General features: G+C 42.4%; 3 protein-coding genes across 3 annotated transcripts in view; 1 reads left to right on the plus strand and 2 right to left on the minus strand.

Annotated features, from left to right (window-relative positions):
* Nucleotides 1-6878, minus strand: part of tbc1d13 (TBC1 domain family, member 13) — a 36995-nt gene extending 30117 nt beyond the window's left edge. Inside the window, exons 1-5 of the mRNA XM_039650220.2 lie at nucleotides 6723-6878; nucleotides 4152-4225; nucleotides 3986-4026; nucleotides 3840-3901; nucleotides 3106-3205 (exon numbers count right to left, since the gene is read on the minus strand). Coding sequence (XP_039506154.2) covers nucleotides 3106-3205; nucleotides 3840-3901; nucleotides 3986-4026; nucleotides 4152-4225; nucleotides 6723-6859 — 414 coding nt within the window. The 5' untranslated portion in view covers nucleotides 6860-6878. The remainder of the gene's footprint in view (nucleotides 1-3105; nucleotides 3206-3839; nucleotides 3902-3985; nucleotides 4027-4151; nucleotides 4226-6722) is intronic.
* Nucleotides 6879-9177: 2299 nt separating this feature from the next.
* LOC148970731 (uncharacterized) lies at nucleotides 9178-13170 on the minus strand. The gene is made up of 2 exons (XM_089123993.1): nucleotides 11614-13170; nucleotides 9178-11046 (listed from the first exon to the last, which is right to left on the minus strand). The coding sequence occupies exons 1-2, from the start codon at nucleotides 13168-13170 to the stop codon at nucleotides 9316-9318; spliced, it is 3288 nt and encodes a 1095-aa protein (XP_088980119.1). The 3' UTR covers nucleotides 9178-9315.
* Nucleotides 13171-16812: 3642 nt separating this feature from the next.
* Nucleotides 16813-21386, plus strand: part of zer1 (zyg-11 related, cell cycle regulator) — a 31659-nt gene continuing 27085 nt past the window's right edge. Inside the window, exons 1-2 of the mRNA XM_039650234.2 lie at nucleotides 16813-16970; nucleotides 17783-18025. Of these exons, the coding sequence (XP_039506168.1) occupies nucleotides 17862-18025 (164 nt within the window). The 5' untranslated portion in view covers nucleotides 16813-16970; nucleotides 17783-17861. The remainder of the gene's footprint in view (nucleotides 16971-17782; nucleotides 18026-21386) is intronic.

The following is a 21386-nucleotide window of genomic DNA, read 5'->3' on the forward strand; positions in this document are numbered from 1 at the left end:
TAGACGGGCTGCTTTACCGATGTCGTTAATGGGGTAGATAAATACTCTCAAAATGAATGTACTTCCTAAACTGTTGTATTTGTTTCAAAATTTGCCTTTGCCTCCACCAAGCAATTTATTTTCTCAGCTGTAGACACTTTTCATTAAGTTTCTATGGAACAACAGACGCTCCAGGCAGCGCCTTTCATTGTTGTACTTGCCTTATGATATAGGTGGGCTTAAATGCCCAAATCCACTATGGTACTACTGGGCAGCGCAACTAAGAACAATGATGTTTTACTATTCTGAGGAGAATGTGCCACTTTGGAGAGAAATGGAAGGCGATACATTGAAGTTGCCCTTGCCCATTTACCTGTACTCGGCTAAGTTTAAGAAACTTAAAAATATCACCAAGAACCCTATGGTTAAAAATGAGACTTCCTTAGATTTAGATTGCATGCGTCGTGGAAATCTAAGGAAGTCTCGTTTCAGGCCAACAACGAAGAAAAGGAATAGTCGAATAAACTCGTTATTTTTGTTTGTTTTTTCGCACAAAAAGTATTCTCGTCGCTTGATAAACATATAGTTGAGCCACGGTAGTCACTTGGGATATTTAAACATATTCTTCATTGACTTTCTGGGCCGTCAAGAGGCAGTCCCTTAGGCAGCCAATGTGGTAGTTATACAGCTCTCAAATTTAATCAAAAATATCTTCATTTGTGTTCCGAAGACGAACGAAGGTCTTACGGGGTTGGTACAGCATGGGGGTGAGTAATTAATGACTTAATTTTCATTTTTGGGTGAACTAACCCTTTAACAAATTTAACAAAGACATACCGGATGTTTGCATAAAATGTGACAAGGAGAAGGGCACGATCTTCCATTGTTTGTGGCAATGTTCTCAAATTAAAGAATTTTGGGGAGAAGTGAAAGTGTATTGAGGAAATTTTAGAGATAAAATTACATTTAGCACCCAAAATATTTCTATTGAGTATATATACAGCTAACTGTACCATAAGAAAGAAGCATAGAATATTTTTAGATGTAGGTTTGTTGCTGGCCAAAAGAGTTACTTTTGGCCACTTCCTGGAAAGAGGTTACTTTCCCGGAAAGAGGTTACTAGAGGTTAAGTAGTAATTGCTACTTCCTGGAGAGAGGTGGCTAGACCAAGGATAGGTAAATGGCTTTCAGAATTATTAGCAACGTTGCCCTTAGAAAAGATCACGTATGCAATTAGAGGAAAGTTACCAATTTTTGATAGCATCTGGGGCCACTTTAGTAACTTTCTTGCTAATAAAGACCTATCATGTGTGGTGGAAATGTATGGGGATGATCCATAAGTAACCTGCAGTTCACTTGGAAAATGTTTACTAATTCGTGTGTAGCGCATATTGGTGAGAACTGTGCATGGTAGGTTTTGTACTTATTCTCTCCATTAAATTATTTATTTATTTTTATGTAGCATTTGTTTATTATTTTATTGTATAATTTTGTTGCCTTTGTTTTTAGTTATTCATTTATTTGTTATTGGGGTTATCAGATCATGTTTCGGATAGTCTGATGGACAAAGTTCTGTGGGTTGTGGGGCAAGAGTTTTATGTTTTTGAGTTTATGTAATGTTATTATGTTTGGAAATAAAGATATTGTTGGAAAGAAATGCATTACACTGACACCTCTGATAACAGATCACTCTAAATTGTAATTTAGAAACATGCATTTTCTGTAAAGCTGCTTTGAAACAATATGTATTATGAAAAATGCTATACAAAAAAAAGTGAATAAAATTAAATATAGGCTACTGAGGGGCAGGATATATGCCTCGCGCTCAGCACACGTGAAGCTTGCCGCAAAGCACTGGCAACAGAAGCCTAATGATTATGGATGTGTCGGGAAACAACAGCAAGGATATATTTTTAATCGTTTATTAATGAACAAGTGTTTAATAAGTCTGCTGACAGCAAATATGATTATGGTGATGCTGACTCGTCATTCCTGCAGCAGTGAATGCGCGCGCCTAACATTCTATGGATCAGGTAATCAAACTATTAATTTCTAATTGTTTTGTTTTAAACTAGAAATATTTTGACCGTCTATAGGCCTATTTCTCATGTCTATGAGGCAAGTATCCCATATGCTGAGTGTCGGTTCATCTCCAGTTCTTGCAGTCGAAGACAGACTTTGTACTCTCAAGTGTCTGTGCGCTTATCAGATTTACCGTGTTACTGGTCTTGGCGGCAATTTTCCTGTCAAAAATATTGCATCGCGTGCTTCTGGTATCGAGTCTGGCTCACGTGCGAAGAGCTACGTCTCTGAGCAGCCGTGTCAACTAGTGTTTTCCGCCACAGCCTATCTGCGTGCTTATTGTTTCACTGACGTTGACGAGATTAACCACTTAAGGCGCTTTTCCACTGCATAGTACGGTACGGTTCGGTTCGGTACGTCTCACTTGTGGTGCTTTTCCACTGCATGGTACGGTACAGTACGGTTCGCTTCAGGTCGCTTTAAATGGTACCTGGTCTGTTGAGGTTCCAAGCGTACCGTACCGGTACTAAAATGTGACGTGAAACACTGCAGATCACTGATTGGTCAGACAGAATCGTCACTACCAGCGTCACTACTAGCGTCATTGGATTTGCGACACGAGACACGAGACACTTTTTTAAGAGTATTTTTGTTTTGCTGCCATCAGCCTCATTTTAAACACATTTTTCCGTCTAGCAGTTAAAAACAACCAGATACCGAGAATCAGGAACACCATCCCCTCGATAGTCTCCATTGTTCCTGTGTTGTGGGTTTGAAAATGTGGCGCTTTTAAGATGATGTCATGGCAGTAGAGGGGTGCGCAAATAAGGATCAGTCCCACACACTTTGAAGGGGTACTACTGCAGTGGAAACGAAAAGCAATCCGAACTGTTCCGCGCCGAGTCGAAGCGTACTGAGCCGAACCGTACCGTACTATGCAGTGGAACAGCGCCATTAGGTACTGAAATTTGATACCACCAAACAAGACATGTTTCCATACTCGGTAGTACCGAGGCAATTCGGTCGGTACCTAAAAAGTAATGAACTTGGTACCCAGCCCTACACACACACACCCTTCCTGTCCTGGAAAGAGCTCACACTCACGTGATCCTCCAGCGTCACGTCCTCTCGAGACACGCCCAGGTTTGCCTTAGCGATTCCTGGCTGGATGATCATCTCTCTCAGAAACTGGGCGTACAGATCCCTAACCAATCAGAGTCAAGCTCATTAGCATCATGTGTCTGTACTTCTTATGGGACTTTAAAGGGGACATATCATGAAAATCAGACTTTCTCCGTGTGCAAGTGCTATAATCGGATGCCCACTGCTTCTACCAACCCAGAAAATGTGAAAAATGAAACCTGGTAATTTTGTTTTGGGGAGTCTTTCTCTGCAAGCATGTTATAAAATAAGCCGATCTGATTTTGCTCGCCTTTTGACGTATGAAGAAGATCTTATTATATAATATTACTGGCCCTTAATTTGCATGTTTACACCCACGGAGATGCCATGGTTTTATAAGCGACAACAGTGATCAGTTCCGCGTACACACAAAAAGGGGTCAATTTGACAAGCTAATAAAATATATCTGAAATTTTAAAGCTGAAATTTCACAGACACATTATGGGGACACCGTAGATTTGTATTACTTCTTGTGAAAAGGAGCATAATATGTCACCTTTAAAGCCTAAACAAGCACAACAACAACAAACTCAGTGTGTATAACCATATTCTGGGGGCAAATATGTGCTGAACCTGACTAAACCTCCCAAAACCTGCTGTCTGAAGAAGTCCTTATCTGTAAAAACAGTGTAAAATGCAGTGAGTGTGTGTGTAACCTCTGCTTCTGCAGGAAAGAGTCCCATACAGCCTGATCTGACGGCAGATAGTTCAGCAGAATCTGCGGAACGAGGGAGGAAATCTCTATCATTCATTGATTCAGTCACATGATAATGAGTGAAACTCGAGGAAACGCCAGACTGACCTTCCAGCAGAGAGAGCGAATGCCTCCTTCACACGGGATACCTGAGAGAGAGAGAGAGAGAGAGAGAGAGAGAGAGAGAGAGAGAGAGAGAGAGAGAGAGAGAGAGAGTGTGTAACCGTGTGGAGAAAGACACCCCGACTCACCACACACACATACACACACGTACCGCTGAAGCACAGCTGGCGTAACGCCTTCATGTCCAGCTTCTGCTCGCTCAGTGAAACCTTGAACTCCTGGATCCTGAGGAACAGCAGAGACATGTCACATGACCTGATCACATGATCACTCAAGCTCACAAAAGAAAACATTCATTCAAGTCAAGTCAGCTTTATTTATATAGCACTTTTTACAATATTGATAGTTTCATTGCAGCTTTACAGAGATAACAGGAAAATAATGCAACAAAGTTTATTTCTAGAAGAAAATAGCATCACAGTCCAGCTTAAAGTTATTCATTCAGTTATTCATTTCAACTGTGGATGATTAAGATCTCATCTGATTTGGATACGGCTGACTATATCATGTGTTGTGGTTGTGTCTAGGCACAGGTCCACCATCTGATCTGGATAAGGCCCGGATCTGGCTGATTCCGTTATTTGTTGTGGCAGTGTCTAGGCGCAGGTCCACCAATCTGATCTGGATAAGGCCCGGATCTGGCTGATTCCGTTATTTGTTGTGGTCGCGTCTAGGCACAGGTTCAACATCTGATCTGGATACGGCCCGGATCCGGCTGACTACATCATATATTGTGGTCGTTTCTAGGCGCAGGTCCTCATTCTGATCTGGATACAGCCCGGATCCGGATGACTACATCATGTGTTGTGTGGTTGTCTAGGCCCAGGTTCACCATCTGATCTGGATACGGCCCGGATCCGGCTGACTACATCATGCGTTGTGATCGTGTCTAGGCGCAGGTCCTCCACAACAGCCGAGGAATCAACACACCAGCCAAGGAATCAACACCAGCGGAAGAATCAACACCAGCGGAGGAATCAACACCAGCGGAGGAATCAACACCAGCGGAAGAATCAACACCAGCGGAAGAATCAACACCAGCGGAGGAATCAACACCAGCGGAGGAATCAACACCAGCGGAGGAATCAACACCAGCGGAGGAATCAACACCAGCGGAGGAATCAACACCAGCGGAGGAATCAACACCAGCGGAGGAATCAACACCAGCGGAGGAATCAACACACCAGCCAAGGAATCAACACCAGCGGAGGAATCAACACCAGCGGAGGAATCAACACCAGCGGAGGAATCAACACCAGCGGAGGAATCAACACCAGCGGAGGAATCAACACCAGCGGAAGAATCAACACCAGCGGAGGAATCAACACCAGCGGAGGAATCAACACCAGCTGAAGAATCAACACCAGCGGAAGAATCAACACCAGCGGAAGAATCAACACCAGCGGAAGAATCAACACCAGCGGAGGAATCAACACCAGCGGAGGAATCAACACCAGCGGAGGAATCAACACCAGCGGAGGAATCAACACCAGCGGAGGAATCAACACCAGCGGAGGAATCAACACACCAGCCAAGGAATCAACACCAGCGGAGGAATCAACACCAGCGGAGGAATCAACACCAGCGGAGGAATCAACACCAGCGGAGGAATCAACACCAGCGGAAGAATCAACACCAGCGGAAGAATCAACAACACACCAGCCGAGGAATCAACACACCAGCCAAGGAATCAACACCAGCGGAGGAATCAACACCAACGGAAGAATCAACACCAGCGGAGGAATTAACACCAGCGGAGGAATCAACACCAGCGAAGGAATCAACACCAGCGGAGGAATCAACACCAGCGAAGGAATCAACACCAGCGGAAGAATCAACACCAGCGGAAGAATCAACAACACACCAGCCGAGGAATCAACACACCAGCCGAGGAATCAACACACCAGCCATGTCTCTACTACAATTCATTTTTTAAACATTTAAAAGGGGCGGTCATTAAAAACTAGTTTTCATGATTTAGTCAAAGACATTAAATATTGAAGAACAGGTTGAGTAAGAATATGATGCTTATGTTAAATAGTGCGTACTGCGTATGTGTATCATAACGCTCCTCTCCAGAGGTTATGTTTACTGAAAGACTTTAAGGTAAACGTGACATTATTATTACAATTCTTGAGATTTAAAAATCAATATGAAAAAGAGAATTAATCAAAAGCGAGACATTGTTACTTTGCTTACAGCTAATCTGGGTGAGTTTAAATTTATGAAAACATGTTATTGATTAAATAATAACACAAACATTAATGATTTCTGCTTTCAAACTGTTTATCTTGTGAATATGGCTTTAAAACTAAAACTGGACAGACTTTATACAACCACACACATAAACACAACACATACATACAGAGTATGTGTATGTATCTCTCTCTCTCTCTCTCTCTCTCTCTCTCTCTCTCTCACACACACACACACACACACACACACACACAGACACACACACACACACACACACACAGACAGACACACACAGACACACAGACACACACACACACACACACACAGACACACACACACACACACACACACACACACACACACACACACACACACACACACACACACTCACACAAACTTTAGCGATGTCATCACGCTTGCCCCGCGTGTCTGATATAAACGCGGTCTATCGCGCGTGTCGATGAAGTAAAGTGTCTGTGTGTGAGTGTGAAGGCGCGTTTAATTGCGTGTTTGTTTTGTTTCTCACCTGTTTCTGTAGGAGCTCGACATGTTGGACTGGTTCAGTCGCGCGCTCCAGGAAAACAGTCCCCCGGAAACACGGGCCGCGCGCGCGTTAGTTCCGTTACAACACAAATATAACAACACATTACGGGTGCTTCTCATTTCTTATTTGTGCATCCTCGTTTCCTTTCCTTGCGTTTCAGCTGCACCCCCTGTAGGACGCGAGGGAAGGAAGCGAGGAAAGGAAAGGAGGACAGAGGAATCGAATAAAAGCTTTTTTATATACATTGGAATACTTGATCACTCGAGTGTCACTCCAGTGTCATCAGCAGCGCTAAAAGGATCTGCCCTTATGTTGTTGAAGTTTGGTTATTTAATAAATTCATAATAAATAATAATAAAGATAGGCTATACTGTTGAAATATCTGAGATGTGTGGTTTATATAAACTGCAAAGGTAAAGTTTAAATTAAAATTATTGTGACCGATGTGAAGGGGGAGGAGAATTGACACGTGCGTCACGTTTAGTCAATTTAACAGTTTAACCCGTCCACACTACTGCGTTTTCGTTTAAAAACGGAGACCTTTTGCTACGTTTGCACCTCCCGTCCACACTAAAACGGGAAAAACGAAGACCTGAAACAGAGAAGTTTAGGCCCCGTCCACACTACTGCGTTTTCGTTTAAAAACGGAGAATTAAAACGAATACGATCTCCGTCCACACCAGCGTTTTGTCTGCGTATTAGAATTGATCTCCGTCCACATTAAAACGACTGAAAACGCGGATCACGTGACCATTCACCAACACTGGGCATGCGCGCGCCGGTGTAAACAGTGGTTGGCGAATCAGGGAAGGACACGTCATGACTGATGACACCCAATCATAGAGCCGGGCGTGAGCCTCTGCGTCATCGTTTGTAAACTCCTCTGTTTTGTCTCGTCCACACTAAAACGCCCTCCGGAGTTTCAAAACGCAAAACGCAGCTGCAGCGTTTCTAAACTTCTCCGTTTTAGGTCTTCGTTTTTCCCGTTTTAGTCTGGACGGGAGGTGCAAACGTAGCAAAAGGTCTCCGTTTTTAAACGAAAACGCAGTAGTGTGGACGGGGCCTTAGAAACGCTGCAGCTGCGTTTTGCGTTTTGAATCTCCGGAGGGCGTTTTAGTGTGGACGAGACAAAACAATAGGTTACTTTCGTAACCCCGGTTCTCTGATAGCATTAAGTGAGGTGTCTCACTATGGGATACGCCCCTTCCGCGTATTCCTCAGAAGCCCTATTACATTACGCCAGCCCTAATTGGCTGGCAGACATGACGCTGTGTCTGGGAGTGGCTACCCCACCCCTCCGTATAAGAGGAGCAACACAGCGTCATTACGACATTCAAAACAAGCACACCTCTTCCTCGCTTCACACAGCAAGGAGGGTGACCTGGTGAGACACCTCACTTAATGCTATCAGAGAACCGGGGTTACGAAAGTAACCTATTGTTCTCTTTCAAGCATACGTTTCGGTGTCTCACTATGGGATATCCTAACTCCCGTATTGCCAGATAGCCTGCTTCGAAGTCCCCTGCCAACCAAACACCGCCTTCAGGCTGAACGAGTCATGAGTCAACTCCAACACTCAGTACCGCATGTGCTAAACTCTGTGCTGTAACATCCAGTTTATAAAACCTAGCAAATGTATGCGGCGAGGACCAACTCGCCGCTTCGCAAATATCCTGTATCGTGACTCCTTTAAAAAGGGCCCACGAAGTTGATATTCCCCTTGTTGAGTGTGCGCGTAAACCAGCTGGGGGCACCTGACCCTTACTGGAATATGCCAGTGAAATCGCCTCCACTATCCAGTGCGACAACCGCTGCTTTGTAATCGGCTTCCCCGTACGTGGTTTTAACCAAGATACAAACAGCTGATCACACTCCCGGAACCCTTTGGTCCTTTCAATGTAAATGCGTAAGGCACGCACTGGGCACAGCTCATTTAGCTTTTGCTGTTCTGACGAGGCAAAAGGTGGTGGATAGAAAGCTCTTAACTCCAAAGGAGTAATAGAATTAACTATTTTGGGCATGAAAGCAGGATTAGGTCTCAAAATCACCCCTGCATCCCCGGGCATGAACTGTGTACATGCTGAATGCACCGAAAGTGTGTGAATCTCACTTACGCGCTTCGCGGAAGCCAAGGCTAACAGCAGCGCTGTTTTAAACGACAATATTTTCAAATCAATCTTGTCCAGTGGTTCAAATGGGGGCATCGAAAGAGCATCAAGTACCAGTGCTAAATCCCATGAAGGGGAAAGCGGTTTTGAAACTGGTAAAGCACGACGCGCGCCCTTCATGAACCTGCATACTAAAGGATGCTGCCCAACAGTTTTATTAACAAAACCTATGTGACAAGCAGAGATAGCGGCCAAATACACTTTAATGGTGGAAAATGCTTTCCCTTGATCTATCAAATCCTGTCGGAATGATAGAACAACTGCCACTGAACACTGAAAAGGGATCTCGTGCTTAGTCGCGCACCAGCGCTCAAACACGCCCCATTTGCATTCATAGAGAGACCTAGTCGACGAAGCTCTAGCATTCTGTATGGTTCTGATAACACCGTCAGACAGACCGGTTGTACTCAAATTGAACCACTCACTGGCCAGGCCCATAGTGCCAATCGTTCTGGGTGTGGATGAAGAATCTCCCCCCCTGCTTGTGACAGTAGATCTCTGCGTAACGGGAGAGACCATGGGTCTTCGTACAGCATATGAATGATCTCCGCTAGCCAATATTTCCCTGGCCACCTCGGAGCTATTAATATGAGCTTCAATCCCTCCTCTCTCACTCTGTGGAGTGTTGGGGATATTAATGCTATCGGTGGGAACGCATAGAGGAGAGTGCGAGGCCAATCGTGTGCCAGCGCATCTATCCCCAGGGGCGCGCTCTGGTCTTTCAGGGAAAAAAACAGAGGACACTGAGCATTGTCGTGCGACGCGAACAGATCCACTGTCGCCCTGCCGTATATTTCCCAGATTTGTTCGATCACTTCCTTGTTCAATTTCCACTCCCCGTACAGTGGATTGCCCCTGGACAGCAGATCCGCGCCCCGGTTCATGACACCCTGGACGTGCGTTGCTCTCAGGGATGAAAGGTTGGCATTGCTCCACAAAATCAGTTTGCGTGCCAGCATATGTAAAGGAAGTGATCTGAGGCCTCCCTGTCGATTTATATATGCCACAACTGTAGTGTTGTCTGTCCTCACGAGAACATGATGCCCTTTCAGAAAAGGGAGAAAATGCTTCACTGTCAGAAACACGGCCAGCATTTCCAGATAGTTTATGTGGAGATTGATCAGATGATGACCCCATCTTCCATTCACTATCCTGTCCTCGTAAATGCCCCCCCAACCGTACAACGACGCGTCCGTCGTTATGAATTTTCTGGCTTGAACCACGCCCATGGGTACCCCTTGAACCAGAAAGGTTGGGTGTCTCCATCGACGCAGTGCACGGACTGCCTCTGACGTCACTCTTACTCTCTTTCGGCAGTGCCTTAATGGGTCCAGCCTCAGAGACGCTACCCAGCGCTGAAATTCTCTCATGAATAGTCTGCCTAAGGGAATGACTATTAGGGCTGAGGCCATCAGTCCCAATAATCTGAGGCATGTGCGGAAAGAGACATTCTTCCCTCTCTGAAATTCGGTCAGGCATCGGTTGAATTTTACCACCCTGTCCTCTGACAGTCGCGCTTTGAAGATCACCGAGTCCAGTGACAGCCCCAAATATGTTATGGACTGTGCGGGAATCAGAACACTCTTTTCGGTGTTCAGTTTTAAACCCAGTTTCTGTATGTGATCCAGAAGCATGGTCGTGTGATATCTCACTTCTTGTTCTGACTGAGCTGTCACCAACCAGTCGTCTATGTAAGTAGCGAGACGGATGCCCTTTTCCCTGAGGGGGGTCAGGGCCGCTTCTGTACATTTTATGAATACTCTTGGGCTCAGAGACATGCCAAATGGTTGGACCAGGAATTCGTAGGTCACTCCGAGGAAGGCAAACCTCAGGAATTTCCTGTGGGGTGGGTATATTTTTATGTGAAAATACGCGTCTTTCAGGTCGATCGATGTAAACCAATCGCCTGGGCGCACCAGTTTTAGGAGTGTAGAATGAGTGAGCATTCTGAACTTGTACTTCCTTAAGTATTTGTTCAGCGCACGTAGATCCAATATGGGACGAAGGGCACGAGTCCCTTTCTTTGGGACTAGGAAGTATCTCGAGTAAAACCCACTGTGGCTTTGCTCGGGTGGTACCACTCTTATCGCCTTTTTGTTCAACAGTGAATGAATTTCGTCCTGAAGAACATGTTTTAGCTCTTCCCGCACATGAGAATGAATTATTCCTTTGAATTGCGGGGGGGGGGGGGGGGGGGGGGGGGAGTGGCAAACTGCAGTCTGTACCCGAATTGTATTGTCTTTAATACCCAATGGGACTTTGTGCACTCTCGCCAATTGTTTATTTGCAGCGTTCTGGTGCCATCTTGTGGCTGAAACATGAATGAGTTCGCGGTCTGTACTGCGCATGCGTGGGCACTTTGCGCTTGGACAGAGTCTGAGTGGTTCATAGTGTGTTCTGTTAACATGTTTTGCAACATTTTTTGGGGCATTGTGTTTTGCAACATTTCTTGGGGGTACAGTGAAAACTTTATTGAGTTTTGAACATGAAAAGTGCTTGTGACTAGTGGGTTGGTGTGCACCACTGCACCGTTTCTTTTCCTTTTCACCGCTCTGCTTCCCCTGGCCCAACCGGGCGCCGTTTTCCCCACAGAACATCTGTGAACCGTAGAACTCATGTGTCGAAGAACGCTGAACATGAGAGGGTCGGGAGCTAGCAAACTGGGGGGCTGATGACTCCGTTCCCTGGTGAAGACCCTGTCAAACAGTCTTCTTCTTCCTCCTCGCTCCCTGAGGGTGGGGATGAGGTTGAGGAGCTGACTGGACCGTTTGAGCTGCCGCAGGCGGATAGTTCTTCCTAGGCCATGCAGACCTCTGTTCCTGCGCTCCACTCTGACCCGCTGCATTCACGTTAGGTCTCTGCCGTTTCGGAATGCGAAAGTTGGGGGGTGGGCGGGCCGTGACCTGTGCGAAGGTCTGTCGGGGTGGCGGAGGTGGTGCAATCCGCGTCTTCCTCGGCATACAGAGCTGCAAAGCCTCATCATCCCTCTTTTTCTCCTCGCATCTCTTCTGCATCAGTGTCAGACCTGAGCCGAAAATGCCATCCGCGACTACCGGTGCGTCTAGGATGGCTTCTTTTTCCCTGTCAGAGAGATTAGCGAGATTAAGCCATCGTGCTCTCTCCTGGATAACCATTGTGGCCATGGCTTTCCCGGCGGCTTGAACCGCGCATCTCTGAAGACGCAGAGAGAGATCCGTTACAACACAGATCTCCTCCCAGTGTGTCTGACCTGGCATGGTAGTCACTTCGTCCTGCAGCTCCGCTTGGTATGCGGTCAGCAGAGAGATCGCGTTCATAGCCCTTACAGACAGCGCGACTGCTTTGTAAGCGCGTTCCGTCATGCTCGACTGGAAACGATCAGCTTTAGATGGCAGCGTCGGGTTTGCAGCCGCCGTGCGTTTAGGTTGCAAGTGAGCGGCAACTAAAGGCTCCATGGGGGGCATACGGAGAAGGCCCTCCTTTTCCATCCCCTCCACATCTAGAACGGAGCCACCCTGCACGGGCATCTTGCTCGTGAACGGCTTATCCTTCCACGTAACCGCGACCTCCTCCAGGAGCTTCGGGAAAACAGGAAGGAGCTGTTGTGCTGCTCGTTTGGCACTCGGCAGTCTCTTACCCTCATAGCGAGACTTTGCAGTCTCCGCTACCACGGTCGGCCACTGAATATTAAGTTTCCCTGCAGCGCATTTGCACACGTCCTGCAGATCGACACTGAGAAGCGGGGAGGATGGTGTACCGTCCGCCTCTTCCGTGGATCCCGCCGCAGCGAGGATTTGCTCTGGGTGCGCAGGCCGAGGGAGGAATGAAGAATCTTCGAAGTCTTCCTCTTCGTCAGAGAGAAGAAAGTCCGATTGTCCCTCTTCCTTGAATTCGACCGCGTCTTCCTCCTCATCCGTGCTGAGCAGACTGGAGAGAGGCATGCACGCGTCGAGCTGCTCACTCCAGGATAGAGCCGCCGTGGTGGGCGGTTCTACAGGGATGGATACCTGCGGAGTGTTAGCTGGTGCAGGGCTAGGTGTCATGAGGGGATCCTGGCCCGACAGGCTAGCTTGGCGTGCTAGCCTGCGACGAAGGCTCTTCGTGGTGAAGCGTGCGCAGTGTTCACACTTGCCGGGACTCTCGATCGCCAATTGAGCGTGTTTCAGCCCGAGACATGCAGAGCAGACCTGGTGTGTGTCCTTGCATGAAATCTTGTTCCCGCATGAACAGAACCGCACGGAATCTCCCTCACTAGCCTGGATAGTCTGCATTGCTGCAGCCATCGTAGAATCGAACAAACCTCCTTGCAATCGGCTGGGATGCAAATCGAAGGAGCCAGACGAAAACGGCGTGGTGGCCAGTAGTTCGTCCAAGAGTTCGTAGAAAAGGCTTCAAGGCTTCTGGTGTGAAGCGAGAAGAGGTTTTTGAAAGTCGTAATGACGCTGTGTTGCTCCTCTTATACGGAGGGGTGGGGTAGCCACTCCCAGACACAGCGTCATGTCTGCCAGCCAATTAGGGCTGGCGTAATGTAATAGGGCTTCTGAGGAATACGCGGAAGGGGCGTATCCCATAGTGAGACACCGAAACGTATGCTTGAAAGAGAACGGAGGAGTTTACAAACGATGACGCAGAGGCTCACGCTCGGCTCTATGATTGGGTGTCATCAGTCATGACGTATCTTTCCCTGATTCGCCAACCACTGTTTACACCAGCGCGCGCATGCCCAGTGTTGGTGAATGGTCACGTGATCCACGTTTTCAGTCGTTTTAGTGTGGACGGAGATAAATTCTAATACGCAGGTAAAACGCTAGAGTGGACGGAGATCGTTTTCGTTTTAATTCTCCGTTTTTAAACGAAAACGCAGTAGTGTGGACGGGGCCTCAGGAAGCCTACTCACTCCTCGATCCTCGACTCCTCACGGTTATTTTCTACTGGAACAGTTTTTTTAGTAGTGTAAATTGGACTCAAGTTTGGTCATTACCTCAAAAATTCCTCCTTACAAATAAAGTTAAAGAAATCTCTTATAAATTAATTCACAGAGTTTATCCTACAAAAGTATTTCTACAAAAATTTAAAATTAATATTGACTTAAAATGTTCTTTCTGTGAATGCTCCACTGAAACGACCTCTCATTTGTTTTGGTCTTGCCATTATACCCAGCTTTTTTGGAACAATGTAGAGATTTTCATTGCTAATAATATTTTAAAAACATTTAAATTGTCTTACAAATGTGATTGTGGCTATTATATAGAGGATCACTCCTTAAAGGATGTCGGTTTTATTATAAATTTTATTTTATTTTTATGTAAATTTCACATTCATAAATGCAAGTTTACAAATAGCAGACCTCTTTTTATGGTACTTGAAAAAGAGATCAAAATGTATGTAGATGTGATGTCAAAATCTAAAAATAGTAAAGCAATTAAAGTGATTAATATATGCTCATCCTTGAACATTTTCACATAATATAATATAATTTAACATATATAATAGTTTCACAAATGTAATTAATGATGCTGATATATAAAGTATACTCTATGTATTTATATTGCATTAGAATACGCTTTGGAATTGATAAATGTATAATGTATATCTGTTGGTAAACTGATATTTATGTACCCTCTCATTCTTTTTATTTTTTATTTTAATTATTATTATTATTTATTTTTTTTCTGTTCTTGTTGAGGCATGTGAAATATGTTGTATGAGAAATTACAATGTACATGCTACTTGATGTTCACAATAAAGCATTAAAAAAAAAATAAAAAAAATTAGAGAATTGAGATGTCCTTCAAGATGGCTGAGCTCGATCGGTTTCCGGGTCAAAGGAGGGAGGATGGAGGAGCGAGGAGACGAGGAGGGATATTGAGAAGCACCCTACATCACAATACATCACAATACAAAACATCACAACACATCATAACATAAAACATCCCAAATCAGCGTCACATTTCACGATTGTGAGCCGTGACAAGAAACACTCAAACTACCGTGAGTGACTGATTGAGATGCTTCTCTCCTGGAATTTAATCTAAACACAATTTCTCTCCAAAAAGTGTTTTATCTGGAATAATAAGTCCATTCTGTATTAATCTGAATCTTGTTTCTCATGAATTGGTTTTGTAATTATATAGTTTTGTTAGCCAACTGTATAACCATGAAGGACTTTCTGACCGATTCTGAATTTCTTTCTAATGTAATATTCCAGTGACCCTTTAGATGTTGCTGTGGTTATGATGCTGTTCCTCTGGTCTAAGAGTGCTTCTTACACAAACACCTGCCCTCTGCGATCTCCAGACTTGCCAGAGTACGTCATAGGCCGCATCTGTCTTTCTCTTTCCTATATTAAAATTAATTATCATTACAGGCTTTGTTTCAAAGGGATATTGTCTCAGACCTGCTGTCATATCATTCTGGAACGGTTGTGCTGATAATCTGTGTGGAATCAAATCCGGAAGCTTCCTCATAAATATTTAATTACAAACAAAATCAAAGAAATTTCCCTAAAACTGATTTATAAATATTACCCATGGTCAGATTTCTGTTCCTTTATTAAAGGGATACTTCACTTTTTTTTTAAATAGGCTCATTTTACAACTCCCACTTCCAAGTCAATGAGACCAGAAACTCTCTGGTCACTGATATTTTTCTAAATATCAGAAAATCGGCTGAATGGATTTGAAAACGGTAAAACCCAACTGTTTAACTCTGTGGGAGTTGAAAAATGAGCCTATTTCCAAAAAAAGTGGAGTATCCCTTTAAAGCTCATATCATGCCTTTCAACTAGCTATGATTTAAAAATGTGTAATTTGTTTTTTTTCCTTTTATGACAAATCTTATCATAAGGAATATTACTTAATTAATCTGCTTCTTCTAGCTAAATTTAGTATTCATAAATGTAAATTTGGAGGAAACAAGCCTTTGTTCAGCAAGCCAGAAATTCAACAATACCTAAAAACAATATTGGGTTTAAAAATAAGAAAGCTGCAAAGTGCGTATCCATATAAACATGCTCACATTCTGTTTAACTTTTAAGTTTGTCATTGCTTTGTTTGTCTTTTTATGTTTGTTTCTTTAGTTTACTCACTGTACTAAATTTATTTCAATAATGACTCTAATTATAATTCTTGAAAAAAAACTACTGATGATTGATGGCATTGTTTTTTAAATGATAGTTTATTAATTTTTAGTGTGGCCATTTTTATTTATGAATGAAAAACGCATATATCTGTCGTATAGATTATCCCACATTACATGTGGCATATTACAATAACCCATTATCCCCATTACAATAACGTTTTTAATAATAAAAATATTAAAAAAATAAAAAAATATTTAAAATATAAAAAAATATATATATATTTAAAATTAGGAATTCGTTCTCCCTTATTTAAAATAAGGGATAATGTAGACTAGATAAAAAAAATACATTAAATCAGCCCTGAATTTGATTTATATTTAAATAAAAATATAAACGGGCATGTGTTTCATGTCGGGATATCCAGAGATGGAGTTATTATAATAACAGGAGAGAGTTTAGACTGGACCTTTTTATTAAAATACATTTATTTATTTATTAACATTTTGCAAGTAATAACAATTAACATTCATTAAATTGACATAAATCCTAATGGCATTTGAACTTAATAATGAGTAGAACAATTAACTTTGTACGAGGGACATAGAGTATTGACATTTTAACAGAAAATACAAAATAAATAAGCAAATAAAATAACTAAAACGAAAGGCAAAGAAATAAATTACACTACTTTCGTTTAGTAGGGGGATAGAACGATCTAATTTAAACATGTTAACTCTGTTCACAGGCGACTCTATAATATTATTTAATATTTGGAATGATTCTAGAGTGGACTTCATTAACCCACTTCTGTTCTCATGAGGTTCATCGGCTCCAGTCCCCGATCGATCACCCAACCGGAAGTGATCGCGTCACGTGCACAGGTGACCCGGATGTGGCGCAGTTGTGTTGACATCAGAGCGGCAGAGATCATATTAGATCATGTTCATATTTCTGTGTTTCTTGTGAATCGAAGGGGCGCGTCAGTCGGTGTACCGGCGTCAGGTAAGAGACACACACAAGCGCCGCGCGCGACAGACGCTGTCAATCACTGAGCGACGATATTAAACTCTTGCTCTTTATGAGCTGCTAACGGCTAGCCCGCACGCTAACACTCTTCGTCAGATAACGTTAAACACGGACACAAACATCGACAATCCACAGTGTATGTGTCAATGTCAATCAGTTATTAAACTAATTCAGTTCAATGTTGATTCAATTCGATTTGATTCAGTTCAATGTCAATGCTGCAAAACGAATCAGTTATCAAACTAATTCAGTTCAATGTTGATTAAATTCAGTTGGATGATGTGTGTGTGTGTGTGTGTGTGTGTGTGTGTGTGTGTGTGTGTGTGTGTGTGTGTGTGTGTGTGCGTCAATGTTACAATATTCATCAGTTATGAAACTAGTTAAATTCAGTTCAATGTTGATTCAATTCAATAACGGTGTAAATGCTGTATCATGCAGTTCACATTGTGTGTTTGTCAATGTCACAATATTCATCAGTTATGAAACTAATTAAATACAGTTCAATGTTGATTCAATTCAGTTCAATAACAGTGTCAATGCTGCAAAGCCAATCAATTATGATGCTAATTCAGTTCAATGTTGATTAAATTCAGTTGGATTCTGTGTGTGTGTGTGTGTGTGTGTGTGTCAATGCTGCAAAACGAATCAATCATGAAACTACTTTGCTTCAGCTGATGTGCTGCAGTGCTGATCTACAGTCAGTGGAGAACATTAGTTGTGATGGTGTGAGTGCAGTCAGATCATTGATGTCGTTGTGTTGTAAACCAGAGTGTGTTCTGCTCGCTCAGGTGGAGTGTGTTCTGGTCCTTCTCCATGTGCGGCGCTGAGACCCGGGCCTCAGTCCTGCAGTTCTGAGCGAGTGTCGCCATGGCGACGGCGGCGGGTGACGACCCGGAGAGCCTGATGACCTTGGTCACCGTGTTCTGCCTGAAAAACCTGCGCAGAACCTTGTGCTACAGTGAGCAGAACCGGCTACGGCTGCGGCCCGATGTGTTCCTGCCCAGCGAGATCTGCGACCGGCTGGTGCACGCGTGAGTGTGTGTCAGAGTGTGTGTGTGTGTGTCAAACAAACATTGTAAAGCACCATTAAATTTTCGTGCACAATATTCCAAGACTTCTAAAGTCATCGATTGCATAATGTCAGGAAAAAAATTATATTTAAGTCATAACTCATAAGTCAAAACTCATCTCTCCTCTATGGAATGCCAAAGCTGACTTAATTAAAAATAAATAAATACTAGGGCTGAACGATTTTGGAAAATAATCTAATGGCGATTTTTTTAACCAATATTGCGATTGCGATTTAATATGCGATTTAAAAAAAAAAAGTAATTTACCTTCTGTATTAGTCGACAAAGATAAGCAATAAATCATTGTACAGTAGGGATGGGAATCTTTAGATAGCTCATGATCCGATCTACTTTTTTTCTTATTAATTAATCTTAATAACTCTTAAAATATGTATTTAATTACATGTGTAAAAACACATACTTTAAAAAATAAATATTAAAAAAAAACATTTAATTAAACCAATTACATGTTAAGAATTTTAAATAGGCTATATAAAATAATATAGCTTCAAAATATAAAAGCTAGTAAATAAAGAGAAACAAAAAAAAACATTACAAGCAATAAACAATTAGTGGTCTCAGTATTTAAAAGTAGGCTGTCTGAATGTTTATCATTCAAGAGCTGGAGTGATTTCCCCTCAGTTTAGATATGATAAGCTGCATTCACACTAATGCATATATCTCTTTTGAAATTGTAAATGTGGTTTGTCCTGTTGGTTTAAGATATAACTGACCGTGTTTACATTAATTTCGCGTCATAAAAGCATTTTGACATGCAAGTTCATTTACCAATGAGTCGCTCACGGCCGCATGCACGAGCGCTCTTCACAAAGCACGCGTTATTATTTTAAAATGAAAGCAGCCTTCTCAGTGATTTTCATGGTTTTAATATACAAGCCAACTGCATTCCAAAAGACATAAATAATGCCTCTGTGAAGCATTTGTAAGGAAAATTCCCGCGGGAGAGAACGCGCACTGCAAGTGTAACGTTATAACATCAAGCAAAGCGGCAAAACCTGTTCAATGAAGCCCGCGAATGTCCTTGTAATTCGGTTCAATCCCGAACTTTATGAAATAACGTTACTATGTTTTGGAAGGTTCGAGCGGTGTCGTGTGTGTGAGTGAGGAAGAGAGAGAGCGAGAAAATAGAAGCAAGCAGATTCAGAACACGGTTCGTTTCTGAAGCACGCGCAGCGTCATCACGCATCTGTTTTTAAAAACTATAAGCTCATACTCGATTCTGAAATTCTCTGAATCGATCCAGGATTGTTGAGGAGAGGAGAGAATAAATAACACAATAAACTGTTCTTTTCTGAACGCCAGACCGCGTAGCGTGGCAAGCTGATGCTTTATCTTGCAGACTGCTTTACTCTCGCGTGTCACGTGACCAATGTAATCGCAGCTCTTGCATATCGCGATTTTATCGCAAATGCAATTAATCGTTCAGCCCTAATAAATACATAAATAAATGTTCAAAGAAATGTAAAAAAGCAAAAATACATAAATAAATATACAAAGAAATGTAAAAAAGTGCAAATAAATGAGTATTTATACTTTTATTTCCATATTTATGTATAATTGTATTTTTTCACACATTTATTTATTTATACATTTATTCATTTATTTATTTCAACTTTTATTTATTTCAGTATTTATGTTTTTATGTCTACATTTCTTTATTTTCACATTTCTTTATTTCTATATTTATTTATTTCCACATTTCATCATTTCCACATTTATTTATTCCAACATTTCTTTCTCTGTATGTTAATGTGTGTTAACGTGTTTTAACTCAGACCTCATCAATTGAGCTCAGAGTGGCAGTTCTGAAGCTTTGAGGCCACAGTGACACCTTGTGGTGTGTGACCAAACGAACCGCAAGAGCTGTGCAGACAATATCACATTTTAAGTCATGTATTTCACCCTAACTGTATGTAGGGTAAACTATATATGGTTAACACACATAGCACACATGAACAGAAACTGTACTTCACGGGTCTGATAGCAGATACTTGGACATGAAAGCGCATGAAAGTATCCACTAATAATAACAATGTAGGCCTAAACGTGGTGGATAGGGCTGATAGCTTTCGTTTATTGTCGATGAGACTCGCACTCCAGCGCACAGTTCACTGACTCCCACGCAAGCGTATTGATCAATGAGTTCGAAACACGACTCAATACGCGGTTTACATCCGCGTTTCCTAATTTCGTATGCATAACAGGTGACAATTCAAATGTTTAAAACGCAACCCATATTTAGATGCTGCTCTTAGACACTGATTAATTACAAGACATACATTTTGAATTATTCTAAAATCAAACGCCAGCCACGCTTCTCACGCCATGCATTCTGTATTAAGATTTTGACTTTTAATGAATTTTCTTTTGTTAATTTGATTTTACTGATAACAGCCATAGTGCCTTATTATTATTATAACTGAGTAGTTTATCGATTAATATTAAGAACTTGACATATATGATGATGTACAGCCTAGCCTACCTATTTAATAAGGTTTGGGTAGATATAAAATCAATTTACAGGGGGAAATATCACCACAACCACGGGCAAGACTGGTGCTGTTTGAATGGGCAGGATGCTTCTGTGCTCCAATGCATGGCGTGAGATGCATGGTTCACTGCGTTTAAATGAGCCACTTTTGTTTGATTTAAGAATAATTCAAAATTGATGACTTGTGATTAATCAATATCTATCTAAGAGCAGCATCTAAATATGGGTTGCGTTTTAAGCATTTGAATTGTCACCTGTTATGCATATGAAATTAGGAAACGCGAATGTAACCGCGGACGTTTCAAACTCATTGATCAATGTGCTTGCGTGGGAGTCAGTGAAATGTGCGCTGGTTTCTCTCCGTGTTCTGTGCTGGTGTGCGAGTCTCATCGTCAGTAATCACAAGCCAAAAGCAAGCTTTCAGCTATCATATTCATGTGTCAACCTATATAGCCTACCCTACATACAGTTAGGGTGATATACACAACTTAAAATGTGATATTGCTCACACAGCTCTTGCGTTTCATTTGGTCACGTTCCACAAGGTGTCACTGTGGCCTCAAAGCTTCAGGGACTGCCACTCTGAGATCGATTGCTCATGTCTAGATGAGTTAAAACACGCCCCCCTCATTAGTATATGGACAAAGAAATGTTGGAATAAATAAATGTGGAAATAAATAAATGTGGAAATGAATTAATGTGGAAATAAATAAATGTAGACATAAAAACATAAATATATAAATGAATGTAGAAATAAATAAAAGTGGAAATAAATAAATGTGTAAATATAATACAAATAAAAATGTGTAA

The sequence above is a fragment of the Pimephales promelas genome, chromosome 19 (assembly GCF_988280905.1).
Source record: "Pimephales promelas chromosome 19, fPimPro1.hap1.1, whole genome shotgun sequence".
NCBI lineage: Eukaryota > Metazoa > Chordata > Actinopteri > Cypriniformes > Leuciscidae > Pimephales > Pimephales promelas.